Source organism: Chelonia mydas, chromosome 20 (genome assembly GCF_015237465.2).
Source record: "Chelonia mydas isolate rCheMyd1 chromosome 20, rCheMyd1.pri.v2, whole genome shotgun sequence".
NCBI lineage: Eukaryota > Metazoa > Chordata > Testudines > Cheloniidae > Chelonia > Chelonia mydas.
In genome coordinates this window covers 6093822-6111054 of record NC_051260.2, presented here as the reverse complement: position 1 = coordinate 6111054, position 17233 = coordinate 6093822, and the positions used below count along the sequence as shown (strand labels likewise).

Sequence of the window (17233 nt, the reverse complement as noted above, 5' to 3'; positions counted from 1 at the left end):
GCTCCTTATCTAGGCCCCGACTCGGGGGCTGGAGCTACAGGCGCCAAGTTTCCAATGTGCCGGGGGGTGGTCACTGCTCAACTCCTGGCTCTGCCATAGGCCCTGTCCCCACTCCACCCCTTCCTGCCCCTGAGTCTGCCATGCCCTCGCTCCTCCCCTCCCTCCCAGAGCCTCCTGCATGCCACGAACCAGCTGATCAGGAGGCACGGGAGGGGGGGACTGATCAGCTGGGCTGCTGGTGGTTGGGAGGCGCTGGGAGCGGGGGGATGGAGCTGATGGGGGGCTGCTGATGTATTACTGTGGCTCTTTGGCAATGTACATTGGTAAATTCTGGCTCAGGTTGGCCACCCTTGCCTTAAACATTAATTAAAGGTCTGGACAGCAGAATAAATTACATATGCATTTTATTAGACAAACACTGGAAAGTGACGAGAAGTTTCCAACAATACGAGCTCCTGAGCCCAAAGAACAAACAATAGTGCGACATGTTTTATATACAACATAAGGCCAGATAACTTTCAATTCAAAGTCCATTGGAAATAAAACAGTGGGAATTATGTGCAATGTGAGATACAAATGTGGCAAATGCCGAACAAGTTGGGAACACCCGTTGCACACAGAACTCAATACAATTTGGATGAGCTAAAGCACATTGTGTTGTAAATTTCTAGACAAGGAACCGTCTAACTGAACTGAATAATGAAATAACTTGGGTAACATAAATAGGTGTCCAAGCTATGGAGAGAGAGAGCCATGTCCATTGTGTCCTGTAATGGACTCAGAGACCTCATTTTGAAATGTACATTAGAGCTGGACAAGCAATAATAATCAGGTGCTTGGTTCTAACATTATTCAGAAAGTGCTTAACATAACGGTTCTCTTGCCATTCTAAAACTTACACAATTGAGCTTTGGCGTAAAAAATATCCAAATCCATGAGCTACTCCTTGGTATGGAGAAAAAGAAAAATACATGAGAAAGGGAAGATGGTTTTATTAGTTGCACTAGGACTTGTCGAGGCTATGTAATCACCAGAGATGTTCAGAAAATGGGGACATCTTTTTATCCAGAAAAATTCAATATTTCACGGGAAAAAAGGTAGCCCCTAAACTGAACATTTTTGGAGGAAAACCAAATTTTCCGCATTTTTGGGGGAGATTTTGGCATGTTTGGCTGAAAACTTTTCGGTGAAAATTAACAGAAATGTTTGGGTTTGTCAAAAACATCATCTTTTCAGCTTTCAAAAATTCAAAGTTTTTGAGGAAAGCACACATGTCCTGCTGTTTGGAGAAATATGTACTTTCTCTTCTTGTTGGATAGAGGTGATAGGTTTCTACGTGAGAGATAATAGATAGCAAGATTGAAAAAAGAACTGATTCAAGGCAATGTTTGGAAAATTTAGATATAGGCCAACATTTTTTAAGCTTGGTTTCTAAAGTGAAGGTTAGAAAACGTTGCTCTTATTCATTATGGTGGTCCCATTCGTAGGTCAGTAATGTGTCAGCATCAGGAAACCATGGAGATATTTCATTCGCGGAGTGAGGACTTTGAATTCTGAGCTTTAGCTTTTGTAGCTTCTTCTGGTGGAAGAGGTAGTTGAGACAAATTTCACGCTAGAGCCGCTTCCGCCTCCAAGGCTCAACCCGCCGATGCCTCTTCCGCTTCCAGAGCTGAAGCTGCTTTCTCCAACACTGAGCCTACCTCCCATGCCAAGACCACTTCCATCTCCAATGCAGACACTGCTTCCACCTCCAATGCCGAGACCACTTCCACCTCCAATGCAGACACTGCTTCCACCTCCAATGCAGACACCGCTTCCACCTCCAATGCCGAGACCACTTCCACCTCCAATGCAGACACCACTTCTGTTTCCAGACCCACCACCAACAGTTGAGGTGACCACAGCTGCAAAAAGAAAGCACCGTGTGTTTAGATCTCACGGAATGGTGGCCACCGAGTGGCAAATGGAGACTGTAGCGGGGTGGTCACCCACTCCGGCCCTGAAAGGGTCAAAAGACAGCCCTTGGGGAGGGCTGGGGCTGAGAGCTAGTAAGCTGGCTGATTGGGGAGGCAGCTACAGCTGGGCCACGCCCCAATCAGGCCACAGCTGCCTGTATAAAGGGGCTGTGAACCAGGCACTCAGGCAGTCTCCCTCTAGCTGAGGAGGGAGATGGGCCTAGCTGCTGGGGAAGCCTAAGGGTACCTAGAGTGAGGCAGGGCTGGGGAAAGGCCAGAGGGGCTGCGGAGCTCCAGACCAGCAGCTCCCCAGGCTGCAGGGCCTTGTTCAAGGCCCCACAGAGGTACTGGGTTGCAGAGGAAGGCAGCAGGTCCAAACCTCCCTTGCCTATGATGACTGGCTTGTACAGACTGCAGTTGGTCTCAGTGAAAGGGGGCTAGACGGTGACTGGAAGTAGCCCATAGGCTGAGGCAAGGTAGGGATAAAGGGTGGGGGTTCCCCAGGGAGGGGAGACCCAGGAAGCGTGTGGGGGTATTGCAAGGGGGCAACACCCCTGGTAAAACAGCACCAGGGTCCAGGAGGGACACGGGGGTGAGCGGGATGGCAACCAGCAGAGGGCGCGCCAATGGCTGGAGAGCTAATTGCCTGAGGGACCAGCAGGAGGCACCGCTGGGTGAGTCCCGCACTGTTACAGAGACTAAAGCAAGGAAGTTTGTACAATATATGCATTCAAGTGACTTACAGATATTCATTGCACCAACACCTTCTCCACACAGCCTGTTGGGGAAGAGAAGAGAGGAAAGTAAGAATTCAAGTGATGTCCACTGACAAGAGACAGTCTTGAAAAAAGCAGAAAAATGTCCATGAAATTTTTCCTCAAGTAGTTGAATTTTTGTGTGGAAAGCAGACACTTTCTAGGAAAATTTTCAGTTAGCCAAAACCCCCAGTTTTCCAATTAAAAAAAAAAAATTTTGACAGAAGCCTTTTGACCAGCTTTCAGGGTTTTTTAAATTTTTTTTTGACATTTCAAAATAATCAAAACCTCTCTACACGCTGGCTGACAAAGAGAAAACTAATTTCATAAAATATTACAAAAAAAAATCGCAAATATATTTCATCCAGATTTCAGAACTTTTTGACCAAGTTTTTCGTTAACATTTAAATTGATTCCAGCATAAAGACAAGTTGCTCCAGGGGGGAGTTTTCAGAAATGCTGAGCACCTGGAGTTCCCATTGACCTCAGTTGGACAATTGGGCACTCAGCATCTGTTAAAATCCGGACATGAATGTGCTGCATTTCACCCACCTGCTCTCCTCTCCTTCCAGCAACTTCCTGTAGGTGGCGATCTCGATATCTAGGGCCAGCTTGACGTTCATCAGCTCCTGGTACTCCCGCAGCTGACGTGCCAAATCTCCCTTGGCCTTCTGCAGGGCATCCTCCAGCTCAGCCAGTTTGCCCTTGGCATCCTTGAGGGCCAGTTCGCCGCGCTCCTCCGCCTCAGCAATGGCCGCTTGCAGGTTGGCGCACTATGGTAGAGAAGAACAGCGATCTCAACTTCCATAGGAAGCATCAAACTGTTCTGCCTTCCTAGTATGCAGCTGCCTGATCCAGCCTGGGTGCAGATCAAGCTGGAATAATCTATGAGCATCTCATCTCTTCCCATCAGCTTTTCTACAGTTTGGGACAGATCATCAACTGGTGTAAATCTTCCTAGCTCCATTAACTTTAGCAGAACGTGGCTGATGGACACCTCTGAAAATTTGGCTCTCTGTGTTTCAATCTAACATGTTTGCAATCATTTCCAGGGGAAACATTAGGGATAGTATCATGCAGCTTAACCCTTTGAAGTCCAGATTGCCAGTTGGTGTAAAGTGCATCGACTTCATTGATACTGAGGTTCTGGCCCTATATTATTGATTCATTTTATTTATGAGCAGAAAAATCTGGTCAAATCCTAGTGACATTTTTACTTTGAGACCAAAGGGGCCACATTCAGTCCTGGTACAGCAGAAATTAATGGGGTTGCATTTGCATCCATCTTAGGAGTTAGGTTGGCCTAAGGCTTGGTACTGCCATAATGAAGCACCCGCACACAAAATACCCTCCTGTGTTTTCCGCAGTGCCCTACCTGTCTTTTCACATTGTCAATTTCATTCCTCAGTCTCTGGATGACTCGGTTCAGCTCTGAGATTTCATGCTTGGTGTTGCGGAGGTCATCCCCGTGTCTGCCAGCAGTAACCTGCAGCTCTTCATACTGCCATATACAAAGGGACACACAAATCACGTTAAAGTCCATCCTTTTGGGGGGCAGGTGTTGCATGCTATTACGTGTGTGCAGTGTCTAGCACTATCAGTCACCACTTCACCCCCGATTGGTACCTCTGAATGCTCAGCGACACAAATCAAGAAGCACAATAATAGTGATAGACAGCCGAATGTGCAGCTAATTGGAACTCAACCCTCGGTTGTTGTATGGTGACTCACCTTAGTTTGGTACCAAGATTCAGCCTCAGCTCGGCTCCTGTTAGCAATCTCCTCGTACTGCGCTTTGACTTCAGCAATGATGCCGTCCAGGTCCAGGTCTCGGTTGTTGTCCATAGACAGAATGACGGAGGTGTTGGAGACCTGCTGCTGCATCTGAGCCAGTTCCTGCAATTCATGCCAATATTCGGGTGAACGGTGAGTCAAAGAGACTTTTCCTCATGAGTAGACAACTGAACTTTTCACTGTGTACCATAAGCAGAGGCTCCAGCCTACGGTAAGGGGCTGTCACTCAAACAACTGTCAGGAACGGTCAAGACAGACCATGTCATTGCCAAAAAAAAAAGCTTCAGAATTTTGCACATCGCTGGGAAAACTAATTTGAAACCTGCTGAAAGAGACCTCGGGTTGCTAGCACTTACCATTTCGTACAGGGCTCTCAGGAAATTGATCTCATCAGTCAGGGAGTCCACCTTGGCATCCAGCTCCACCTTGTTCATGTAGGCACTGTCCACATCCTGAAAGACAGTAATGGATTGCAATGAGCGAAGCACTTTCATTAGCAGGCCGGCAACATGATTGGCTCCAAACTCATTTTCTAGAGGAGAATAAATGTAAAGGATTTTCTAATGGCTATTAATAGTGTTGTGGCTGAATGGCTGATCTGAGAGGTCTTGTGGTTAAAGCATTGGACTGATGCTTTGAAGAGCTAGGCTCAGTTCCCAGGTGTGCCACAGATTCCCTATGTAATGGTGGGCAAGTCCCTTAGATCTGACTAAGTTCCATAGGGCTAATAATCCTCCCTTTCTCCCACCCTTTTTCTGTCTTCTCTATTGCAAGCTCTCTGGGGGAAAGGTCTGCCTCTCTCTGTGTGTCTGTACAGCGTCTAGCACAATGATCTCTAGGTGTTGCTGAAAGACAAACAATAATAACGCTTGCATCATACAAACACCACTCACCTTCTTGAGTGTCACAAAGTCATTCTCGGCAGTTGTGCGCCTGTTGATTTCATCTTCATACCTAATGGAATGGGGCAGAGGGAATGTTTGTGTAGGCAAGTAACTGATCGAGATAATTGCAGCCTGGTAGAATAAACTTCCGCAAGAGCATTTTGTGTGCGTGCTAAGCTCAGCGGTCACCGGGATTTGAATGTTAGTTTTCAGGATAACTCAGGCAATGATTCGCATGTCTACGCTAAACCAGTTAAAACGTGCAAACTGATGTCTATAGAAAAGTACTCTAGATCAGTGGCTCTCAACCTTTCCAGACGACTGTACCCCTTTCGGGAGTCTGATTTGTCTTGCGAACCCCCAAGTTTCACCTCACTTAAAAACCACTTGCTTACAAAATCAGACATAAAACCACAAAAGAGTCCCAGCGCAGTAGTACTGAAAAATTGATGGCTGTCTCATTTTTCCCATATAATTATAAAACAAATCGATTGAAATATAAATACTGTACTTACATTTCAGTGTATAGTATATAGAGCGGTATAAACAAATCATTGCCTGTATGAAATTTTAGCTTGTTCCGACTTCGCTAGTGCTTTTTATGTAGCCTGGTGTGAAACTAGGCACATATTTAGATGAATTGATGTACCCCCTGGAAGACCTCTGCGTGCCCCTAGGAGTACATGTACCCCTGGCTGAGAACTACTGCTCTTGATAAAACCTTCTGTTCTCTTTCTCTCTTCCTGGCAGTCAGTCCTTCTCACTGCTTCTTCCCTTACAGTTTCAGGATGCAGTCTCCCGAAGTCTAATGCACGTGAGTTATTTTACTCAGACCAATAATTGCATTCATAAATCTTTGTAGATTCTGCACCTAACGTGTCATCCACAAAATACTTTTTTACCTGGTTTCAGAGTAACAGCCGTGTTAGTCTGTATTTGCAAAAAGAAAAGGAGGACTTGTGGCACCTTAGAGACTAACCAATTTATTTGAGCATAAGCTTTCGTGAGCTGTAGCTCACGAAAGCTTATGCTCAAATAAATTGGTTAGTCTCTAAGGTGCCACAAGTCCTCCTTTTCTTTTTTTACCTGGGCCTCTTGTCCCTTCACTCTGTAGAGAGATTTTTACCTGTCAGTTTAACCATGGGAAAGTGATAGCATCCACACATTATAAGATGTATCTCTCTAGTGAACTTGCAGTTGGTGATTTGTTAGTCTTGTCCCTTCCTTATCGGATTGATATTACAGTGCAAATGTACTTTTTTTTTTTAAGCATCCCTGACCCTGTGATGATGGGGAGCAGCTAGAGAGATGGACTTACTTGTTCTTGAAATCCTCCACCACGTTCTGCATGTTGTTCAGATCCCCTTCAAGTCTTCCTCTCTCATTCATCAGGTTGTTCAGCTGCCTCCTGAGATTACCGATGTAATTTTCAAAGAGGGGTTCAATGTTGTGTTTCACGGTTTTTTGTTCCTGTTCCTTCAGCAGGTTACATTTGGTTTCCAGCACCCTATTTTGCTGCTCGAGGAATCGGACCTGAAAAGCACAAGGATCCAGAAGATACTTAAATGGTTCCATAAAAGTATTAAAATAATATGGATCATCCAGATTTGGATGACCAGATGTCCCGTTTTTAAAGGGACAGTCCCGTTTTTTTGGCACTTTTTCTTATATAGGCGCTTATTACCCCCCACCCCCGTCCCGTTTTTTCACAGTTGCCATCTGGTAACCCTAATCCAGGTTAATTCCCATGCATGTTTAGGGTCCAATTCTGCAAGGTACTGAGCATTTCCTGAGAGATTCTGAGTGCCCTCCGCTCTCACTGAGCTCTTACGAACTAGTGAGCAAGACTGGCAGTCGCAAGGAAGATAGTCAGGGCCAGATCCTCAGCTGGTGTAAATGCGTGTAGCAAATTTGACTTCAAGGATCTTGCCCATATTGCAATCTAATTAGAAGCCGATTCCCCTGTTCCTTATACCATATTCCTGCCCACTGAACAATCAGGACAAGATAGCTATGAAATCTTATACTCTCAGGAGAGATGAGTTGCATTTTGCACATATTTTGCATAGGTGCAAATGATGACACATGGGACAAGGCAGGGGAAAATTAATGCCTTAAGTGGAAAATAAATCTAAAATATTTATTATTTCCCTTCACTGGGCTGAGTACAAAAAGGTCCACAAGACAGTTTAACATTTGCTTTGACCACAAATGCATGCTGATTGGTCAACAAAAACGTTATAGCCCTGTTCTGTTTGTTCTGGCAAATCTGATGCAATCAACAAAGAGATGAACAGGATGCTGTTAGGTAAGTAAGTCCTCAAAATACCTTGACTTTAAAAGAACCACCTACATGTAATTGCATTGTTTCAATGTTACCTTTCCAACTTAATAAGAAAATTCAAGTCTGGAGGTCTGGTTTCCTGATAGCTTAAATGGGCAATGATTGGCCATTTGACAGCTCATTGATTAACAACACAAGATGATAGTCAGTAACAGCCTCTACAGGCCAGATGCTGATATCAACTGCAGTGGACTGATAGATCTGCCCCAAATGAGTGGCGTTATGCCAGATTTGCCCCCCGGCTCTGTTTGTGGATGAACAGACAATGCCGATAAGGAAATGTAATTGTTTTTCCTCCCCACTGAACAATCAGGACAAGATATCTATGAAATCTTATAGCTCACCTTGTCAATGAAGGAGGCGAATTGGTTGTTGAGGGTCTTGATTTGCTCCTTCTCCTCTTTACGCACCCTCTGGATGGTGGGGTCGACTTCCAAGTTGAGAGGTGTTAGAAGGCTCTGGTTGATGGTCACTTCTTGGATCCCGCCGGGTGGGTAAACAGGGAACCCGAGGCCAACTCTTCCGCCACCAAACCCAGCTCCAGCTAACCCATAGCCACCGCCTATTCCACCACCGAAACCGAATCCGTAGCCAGCGCCGCCAGGAAAACCAACTGGGCCTGGAGCGCCACACAGAAAGCCACCACTGCTGCCAGCCATGGAGATTCTTTTAGATCCACCAAGGTTGTAGAGGCTTCTGCTGCCAAAGCAATTGCCACCACCACCAACCCTTCCAGCACCAGCACCGGCACCGCAACCTCCGGCCCGGGATACAGAATGTGAGCTGTAGCTGGTGCGGCAGCTGTTTGGGATGATGGCAGAAGAGGCACTAAAGCCCAGTTTCCCACTCTGGAACCTTACAGTGGATTGGTGAGACATTATAGCTGGCCTGGGTAAAATGGAAGTAGTGGAAGGAAGGAAGGAGTGAGGTTTCTGGAGAAGAGAACAGAACACAGAAGAGAAGGATGAACCTCTGTTCTTCAAGGGCTGAGGTGACCTCTTTTATGTGCTTGAGGAACTGGGATTGGCTTCCTGGTGTGAATGATCTTCCTGATTAATTGGGCTTGGTGTGCCCTGCAGCGTTCTGTACAGTGAGCTCACTCCACCGACACGCCCCTGTGCAATGGAATAGTTGCATTTCTGAGCAACATTCCTGTTGTTTGGAAATAACTGTCGCCTTTTGGCCTCTGCTTAGGCAACAAGAAAGGCAGTGTCAAAGAGTTCACAGCATGTGCTAGTCATTTGGGGCCTAGAGAGCAAACTGCTGACATGCCTTGCTCTAATACCACTTGTTCAGCCCTTATGCTTTGCCATTTCTAAGCCTAGACCCTGCACTCCCGTCTCTACCTTAAAAGCAAGGTGTTTTCACCTGTATTATTCAAGGCACAAAGCTAGCATTTTATAAGATAAATTTATAAGATTTAAATTTATTTATAAGATAAACAATATGTTCCATATGCAAAATGGATTTCCTCCATTCACTGCAGCAGAGAGAGAGAGAATAAAACGTTCTGTTCTAGATTTTTTAACCCTGTCATTTTACACGAGACTTACATATTACCCCGGTGCTTGGCACCATGGAACTAGATTTTCAAATGCGCTCATTCCCACGGAAGGCCTAAATAAAAGCCAGATTTCCAAAAAGACTGAGCACCCATAATGCTGAGCTCTTTTGAAAATGTGTCCATATATAAAAACCATAAAACCAAGGGATATGGTGGAAGGGTAGACGTGGCAGGTAGCGCTGGTGGAGAATTTGTCACCGAAAGGGTTTGTGCCCCAACATTGCTGACTTGTCAAAACTATAATAATGGCTTTTTTAAAAAAAGGGTCAACGTGGGGAAATGGCCCTTTTGGACAGTGTGGAAAATAAATGTTTTTTGGAGGGGGAGGTTTCCTTTCAAATTTCACTTAAATTCTACTCAAAAGAAAAGGACAAAATGTCAAAAATCAAAACAAAAAGATTCAAAATTTTCAAATGAAATGTCTCAATGGACCTGAACGGATAACCCCCCCCGCCCCCCCAGTTCACAAACCTTGTTGGGACTTGGGCTTTTTGGTTTTGCTTTGGGAAGAGAAAATGTTTCAAAATCTGGGAAAACTGTATGGGATACTGTATAGATAACATTGGTGCAATGTTCGGGGTGCTCAATCAAGCAACTGAAAAGAAGTCAGGGAATTCCAGAAGGTAATGCCACTCCAGCAATGGTAACCCAGCATTACAGTGTATTTTATAGTATGCGTTCAAAACAAAGACGAATAATACACGAAGGGGCTCTATGTCTCAATCCTTTCCATGGGGTCACAGTGCAAGAACTTCCTCCCGTATAGCAAAGATTGAACCAGGAGCTCTCTCCCTTTTAGGAGTATGAGAATAGTAGGATGGTGTCAACCGTTGACACAAGTGTTCGCCATCTCCCTGGGAGTCATGACCCCCGCCCCCCCCCGCACCCATCCCAGGTTGCGAGCCGCTGCATTATGTTATTTCTCTGATGTGCAAAAAATAAAGAAATAAAAGGAATAGAAAATACTACACATGCCAGAAACCCAGCTGATGTAAACTGGTGTTGCACCATTGACATCAATGGGCCACACCCCTCCACTGGTGTAAATCAGTGTAGCCCCACTGAAATCAGTGGGTCACAACTTCAGCGGGGGAAAATAGGCGTAGCTTCCCTGAAGTCAGCGGAGCTACTGTGATTTGCACTAGCTGCCCATCTGGGCCCATAAGTGGAGAATGGTTGAGATAACGTTGCTGAGACAGCCTGGAATGCCCTGAGTTTTGAGTCACAAGGCAGGTGAGGTAATGTATTACCTCACCCACCTTGCCTCGCTAATATCCTGGGACCCATACGGCTACAACTACACTCCATTTTGATCTCGCAGCTTGGTTACTCCATTCGGGATATTTTATATGTATTTAGGCTGAGATTTTCCACAGCTGCCATTAAAATCGATGGGAACATGTCCCCTAGCTTGCTTTGAAATAGTTCAGTCTTTGTTTCTTTAGCGGGAACAAAGAAGGAGACACTCGCCTTGCAATTGACGCTGCTTTGACACTTTGCTGGCTCTGTGGAACTCGAAAAACTCTCTTATCTGCTGCTATTCTCATTGCACAGCGTATAAACTCTGATGGGTTTTCCAGAAGAATTTGTAAACCCTTTAAACCAGGTGCTACACACATAGATCGGGGTGACCAACCTCAGCCTGAGAAGGAGCCAGAATTTACCAATGTACATTGCCAAAGAGCCCCAGTATCACGTCAGCAGCCCCGCATCAGCTCCCTGCGCCTCTCGCCCACCGGCAGCCCTGCCGATCAGCGCCCCCCACTCCCTCCCCGCACCTCCCGATCAGCTGTTTCCTGGCGTGCAGGAGGCTCTGGCGGGGAGCGGGGAGAAGCGAGGGCATGGCAGGCTCAGGGGAGGGGGTGGGAAGGGGTGTAGTGGGGGCAGGGCCAGGGGTTGAGTGGTGAGCACCCCCCCGGCACACTGGAAAGTTGGCGCCTGCAGCTCCAGCCCCGGAGTGGAGGCCTAGACAAGGAGCCGCACGTTAACTTCTGAAGAGCCGCATGTGGCTCCGGAGCCCCAGGTTGGCCACACCTGATGCTTGAACTTGCATGGCGTTGACTAAGCACCTTCATCTTCCATTGACTTTAATGGGAGTTGTGGCTGCTCAGCGTTTTACAGGGTTGGGCCATAACGAGCTAGGCCTATGTGTTAAGTGCACCTGTATTGCATTGCCATACCTGTAAAATTAAGGAAATCATCTACTGAGTGTGTTTAGTAGGCCATTTTCAACTAGGCATGTCCCTGTTAAATTAAAACCATTACTCCGCCACGCAATCAATCAAAGACATTAATCCTTAATTAGGACAAACGCCTTTCCTAATTTTGCCATTCAAACTGCAGCCAGTTTTGCTGTAGCTTTGCCTAAATGGGATATTTTTAATCTCAAAAAACAACTGAAGACTTTTAATTGGCATTTTCTGGGATGTAGCTGGGGCGTCACCATGCAGCAGAAAGCGAAAAAGGGGCTCATTTTGGAAGGCGGTGAATGCTTTGTGAAGACAAGGGGGTTGGAACTGAAATCGGTTTGCAACATTATTTATGGCAGCTGCTAGAATGCAACCTGCTGATACTTTATACTTGGGTGTAGTCAATTGTTACCAGTTCTCTTTGGCTCTTTTAATCCAGTTTTTAGTGCACATGATAAGGAGGTTTAGCAATGGAAAACATCTTTCTCGGCTTTTTGCTCCAGGCTCCTCTTCCTGCAAGCCACCTGCTTTGCTTTTGGATTCACAGTGGATTCAGCTGGTAAATTGAAAAAATAATTAATCTAGGTTTTGTCCAGTTTCATGCTGATATTCATGGGGGGGCGGAGGGGAGTGTTTTTAGACAGTATGTGCATTCCAGCTAATTCAAGAAGTATATGATTCATGCCAAATCTGTTTATACAGGCAGAGTGATCTCACAAGCACATACCCCTGGGAAACCTTCAGTCCTATTGTTAACATGGCTAAGTATCTGCAGACTGTAATAATGGGATTGTGCAACAATTAGGGATGAGTCCTGAATGGCAGTGAACACCCTGATCTCCCACTAACTTGCAGTGGGGGGACACCTGTAGTCCCAGAAAGAGTTTGTGTTCTGTATTGATGTGTGTTCATTTTTGTTTCTCTGAAACCTATTGAGTAAAATATTATTTGAAAAATAAAATGAAATGCTAAATGTCTAATTTTTTTTTATGAGAGACAAGGCGGGTGAGGTAATATCTTTTATTGGACCAGTTTCTGTTGGTGGAAGAGACAAGGTTTTGAGCTGTACAGAGCTCTTCTTCGGGTCTGGGAAAGGTAATCACAGCTAAATACAAGGTGGAGCAGACTGTTAAGTATAAGGGGTTAACAAGTATAAGGAGTTAACAAGAAACCATTCAAAACGAACCGGGCAATTAACACCTCTGCAGTCATAGGGCAAAGAGTAAGGCAATGTCTACACTTGCCATTTAAAGCGCAAAAAGTCCCTTTTTTGCGCTAAAACCATGGGAGTGTCTACACTTGTTAACGACTTTTTTGCGGTGAAACTCAGAAGTTTCACCGCAAAAAGAAAACCACCTTCACGAGAGGCATACAGCTCTTTCCGCGGGTCTTTTTGCGCTGTTGTGAAAGTGAAGATACGTTCTACCTGTGTAAACACCTTTTGGCCTTCGGAGGATATCCCACAGTTCCAAAAGTGACCACTCTGCCCAGCATCTCCACTGCTCTGACGCCAGGTAAAGGGACGTCTGCCCCTCCCCCTGTAAGCCCCAGGAAGTTTGAAACTCCCTTTTCCTTTGCTGGTAGATGTGGCGGGGAAAGCAGCCAGACAGCAGGGTTTTCTTTTTTAAAAATGCCACGAAAGAAACAAGGAAGTAATGGGGCGGCTGGGCTATGAAGCAGTGCACCACGGGGCACTGAGCAGGGACCCAGAATGCCTTCCGCTCATCCCCTTCTTTCCACAAGACCTAGCGAGAGAGCTGCACTGTGGGGTAGCTGCCCTACAACACTGCTCTTATCGGCGATGGAGGTACTGCTGGTGCAAACACTCTCTGACGCCGGAGGAATTAAGCGAGTACACAAACCAGCGCTTTTCTTTCACCGGTTTCCTGTCATCGATGAAATGTACAGTGCAAAAACGCTGCAAGTGTAGACATACCCTTAGGCTAGAGCTACACTCCAGACCTTACAGTGGCACAGCTGTACCAGTGCAGCTGTAAGGTCTCCAGCGTAGCTGCTCTGTGCCGGCGGGAGAGAGCTCTCCCTCCGGCATAACTGAACCACCCCTCATGAGCCTGGTTTTTTTCACACCTGTGACTGACAAAAATTTTACTGACAAAAGTGCTAGACAAAAGCCTTTGTGGGTTACAAATTGTTGTAATGAGACATAAAACCAGGGTTTCTACTGAGTCCATCATTTCTGGTGTTTACCAGAATTATGAACATAAGAACATCCACACTGGGTCAGACCAATGGTCCACCAGCCCAGTATTCTGTCTTCCGACAGTGGCCAGTGCCAGGTGCCCCAGAGGGAATGAACAGAACAGGTGAGCATCAAGTGATCCATCCCCTGTCGCCCATTCCCAGCTGCTGGCAAACAGAGGCTAGGGACAGCATCCTTGCCCATTCTGGCTAATAGCCATTGATGGACTGATCCTCCATGAACTTATCTAGTTCTTTTTTGAACCCTGAATTTCAGCTCCCAGGCTTGTCTTTTGAAGGTATTGGGCAGGCTTCCTTTGAGGACGAGGACTGAGAGGTCAGATATGGAGTGATCGCTTTGTGAAAAGTCGTCACCCGCCAGTGACAGGGTGTTTTTGTCTTTTATCATTTTCCTGTGCGAGTTCATTCGAGAGTGTAGCGACTGTCTCGTTCCACCCACATTGTCGTTGGGGCGTTTGGTGCACTGGATGAGGTCCATTTTTTGCACCTCTTATACTATAAAAGTGGACTTTTAAGTTAAGCAAGGGACAGATTCTGCAACCTTTACTCATGTGAGCAGCCCACTGGGGCCCGATTGTCTTTACATTTACACATGATGCGCTTCTGGGCATGTGAACAAGTGCGCCTTTCAGAGGGAAATGCCTGTTTGATATTGAGTGAATCTTGTTTTAAGATAGGGTCTCCCCTCCCATTCCCCTGGCCTGTTCCAGCCCCTTTGTTCCAGTCAGTTGCAATCAGTGGAGTTACAGCCATGTAAAACTGGTGTGAGAGGAGAAGCAGGCTTGTTGAGTTCCAGGACGATTGCAGGACATGGCCCCAGAGCTATTATTCCCTTAGCCCAGATCCCGAAAACAGCCGTAGATCAAAGCACACAACAGAACCTTTAGTGCACTGTAGCAGGGTCCCTGTGGCCAGTTAGTGCATGGCAAGCTAGTGCGTTGTAGATTGACACCCCAACTTGCCATGCACTGAGTCTCCATGCAGACAAGCCCTCATATTGGTTGGTTATCTCATAGACTTGCCTTTGCACTAATATCGCCAATGAGTATGCCAGGATAGCAATGCAGGTGGCTCAATCGGGCGTTGCAGCTCTGAGGCCCAGTCCTGCAAACCTTTACTCAGCTGATTATTCATAGTCCCAGAAACCATGAGTAAGGGATAGTCCCATAAGTAAGAGAATGCAGGATCAAGCCCAAAGGATATTGGATTTGCAGACAATATTCTGGGCCGGATTCTCATCTGACTTGCACTGAGGGTCATCTGTTGCACCGGTGCAGATGTAACCCACTGGTGAGCCTGTTAAACATCCCCCTCTTTGCTTGATCCACACAGGATCAAGTTGGGGTTGGTCCTGCTCTGAGCAGGGGGTTGGATCAGCTGACCTCCTGAGGTCTCTTCCAACCCTGAGATTCTATGATTCTATGATATGAGTCTATCATCACAGCAGCTTGTGTGCATAACAGCTCATCCTTTTAGCTCTGTAGGTCCCCAGTGCTTCGGCAAAGACAGCGGCCATCACTTGATAGATATAGAACGATACCAGATCAGTTCTCTGTTCACTTATGCTGCTGACAGCCTATTGGTCCCTCATTGTAGTCACTTTGCACAACTGTGAATGACCACACAAACAACACAACAGTGGAGAATCAAGACCTCAGGAGGTCAGATATGGAGTGATCGCTTTGTGAAAAGTCGTCACCCGCCAGTGACAGGGTGTTTTTGTCTTTTATCATTTTCCTGTGCGAGTTCATTCGAGAGTGTAGCGACTGTCTCGTTCCACCCACATTGTCGTTGGGGCGTTTGGTGCACTGGATGAGGTCCATTTTTTGCACCTCTTATACTATAAAAGTGGACTTTTAAGTTAAGCAAGGGACAGATTCTGCAACCTTTACTCATGTGAGCAGCCCACTGGGGCCTGATTCTCTTTACATTTACACATGATGCGCTTCTGGGCATGTGAACAAGCCTTTCAGAGGGAGATGCCTGTTTGATATTGAGTGAATCTCGTTTTAAGATAGGGTCTCCCCTCCCATTCCCCTGGCCTGTTCCAGCCTCAGGTCTAAATGGTTTCCTCCCCTGATGGGTGAAAAATAAGGAGCCCGAAGTAGTTTGTGACTGCATCCAGTCCCCCTGTACCTATGCATCTGCCAATCACCTACTGAAATCCCATAGACTTCTTTGAAAATGACAGCCCTCGATACCAAGCTGCACTTCAAAACTCACTGGTTACCCCCTTTTACTTTTGCAACATGTCTTTCTAACCAAAGAACATACTAGCTGGGGTGGAGACTATTGCAAAAGAAAACTTTTCTAACCAACGTAAAAGGAAATAAATGAAACTTTCCATTCAGCATTTACCATAGGGCGGGGACGGTGTGGCTGTCACTCATCAGAAAGGAATTCCAAGAAGAAGCCACAGACAAAAGGCAAAAGTAATGTGCAAGGAGCTGCAGCCACAGGTTTGGGGTGACTGATCATGACAATGCAGCCCCCACCCTAGACTGTTGTCGAAACATTGTGTTTCTTAGTAGCTGGCTGGAGGAATTTATTATGCACACCACGTGAACGAATCCACCTTTCAGAAGCAGATGTCTGTTTCGCCATTGAGCTCATCTGGTCTTAGAGGTGAGGTTCTCCTCACCCTCCCCTGGCCTGCTCCAACCTCTGTGGCTACATCTACGCTTGGAGCTAGGGGTGTGATTCCCCACTTGCGTACACATACGCCAGCTCTCATCGAGCGACTGTGCCAAAGATAGTAAAGTAGCTGCGGTAGCAGGGAGCGGCCGCACAGGCTAGCCGCCCTGAGAGCAAACCCACCTGGACCCCTTGGGTACATACTCAGGCATCTAGCATACTTTTTTAGCCTGCTAGCTCAATGAGAACTAGAGCAAATATGTCTGTGCGAGCTGGGAATCTCACCCCTAGCTCCAAGTGTAGACATAACCTTAGTCCCAATCTATCCATGCAAAGGGAGCAGAGACTGGCCTGATCCCACCGGCTGAGAATTCCTCTTACCCGGGGGAAGTCTAAGTTGAAGCAGCGCTGGCCTGCTGGTTTCTCCACCACTTCTGCCTCTCAGCCCCAGTGGAGGGGTGAAACCAGAGCAGAGGCGCCGACTGCTGCTCACGCCCGTGTGTGCTCGACCCCCACTTGGCTCCCGGCCCCACCCAGACTCCTCCCCTGCCCCGACCCCCATTCCAACGCCTTCCCCAAAGTCCCCGCCCTAACTCCGTCCCCTCCCTGCCCCTATTCAGACTCCTTTCCCAAATCCCTGCCCCAGCCCTGCCTCTTTTCCGCCTCCTCCCCTGAGCACGCCACGTTCCCACTCCTCCCCCCTCCCTCCCGGAGCTTCCTACGCCACCAAACAGCTGAGTTTCCATTTCAGAAATGTCCAGCTGGGACATTGTGATGATTTAGAAATGTTTTTTCAAAAAAAATTTTAGTTGGGAAAATTCAGAGGAATGCAGAATGGAGGACTGGAAGGGACCTCCAGGATCATTGAGCCCAACCCCTTGCTATCATAGAAAA

The 17233-nt window shown here is 46.7% G+C and overlaps 1 protein-coding gene across 1 annotated transcript; it reads right to left on the bottom strand.

The window, feature by feature from the left end:
* Positions 1-387: 387 nt before the first annotated feature.
* LOC102930929 (keratin, type II cytoskeletal 5) lies at positions 388-8809 on the bottom strand. Its single transcript, XM_007058531.4, has 9 exons — positions 8077-8809; positions 6707-6921; positions 5398-5458; positions 4861-4956; positions 4442-4606; positions 4086-4211; positions 3263-3483; positions 2699-2733; positions 388-1904 (listed from the first exon to the last, which is right to left on the bottom strand). The coding sequence occupies exons 1-9, from the start codon at positions 8608-8610 to the stop codon at positions 1561-1563; spliced, it is 1797 nt and encodes a 598-aa protein (XP_007058593.2). The 5' UTR covers positions 8611-8809; the 3' UTR covers positions 388-1560.
* Positions 8810-17233: the final 8424 nt, after the last annotated feature.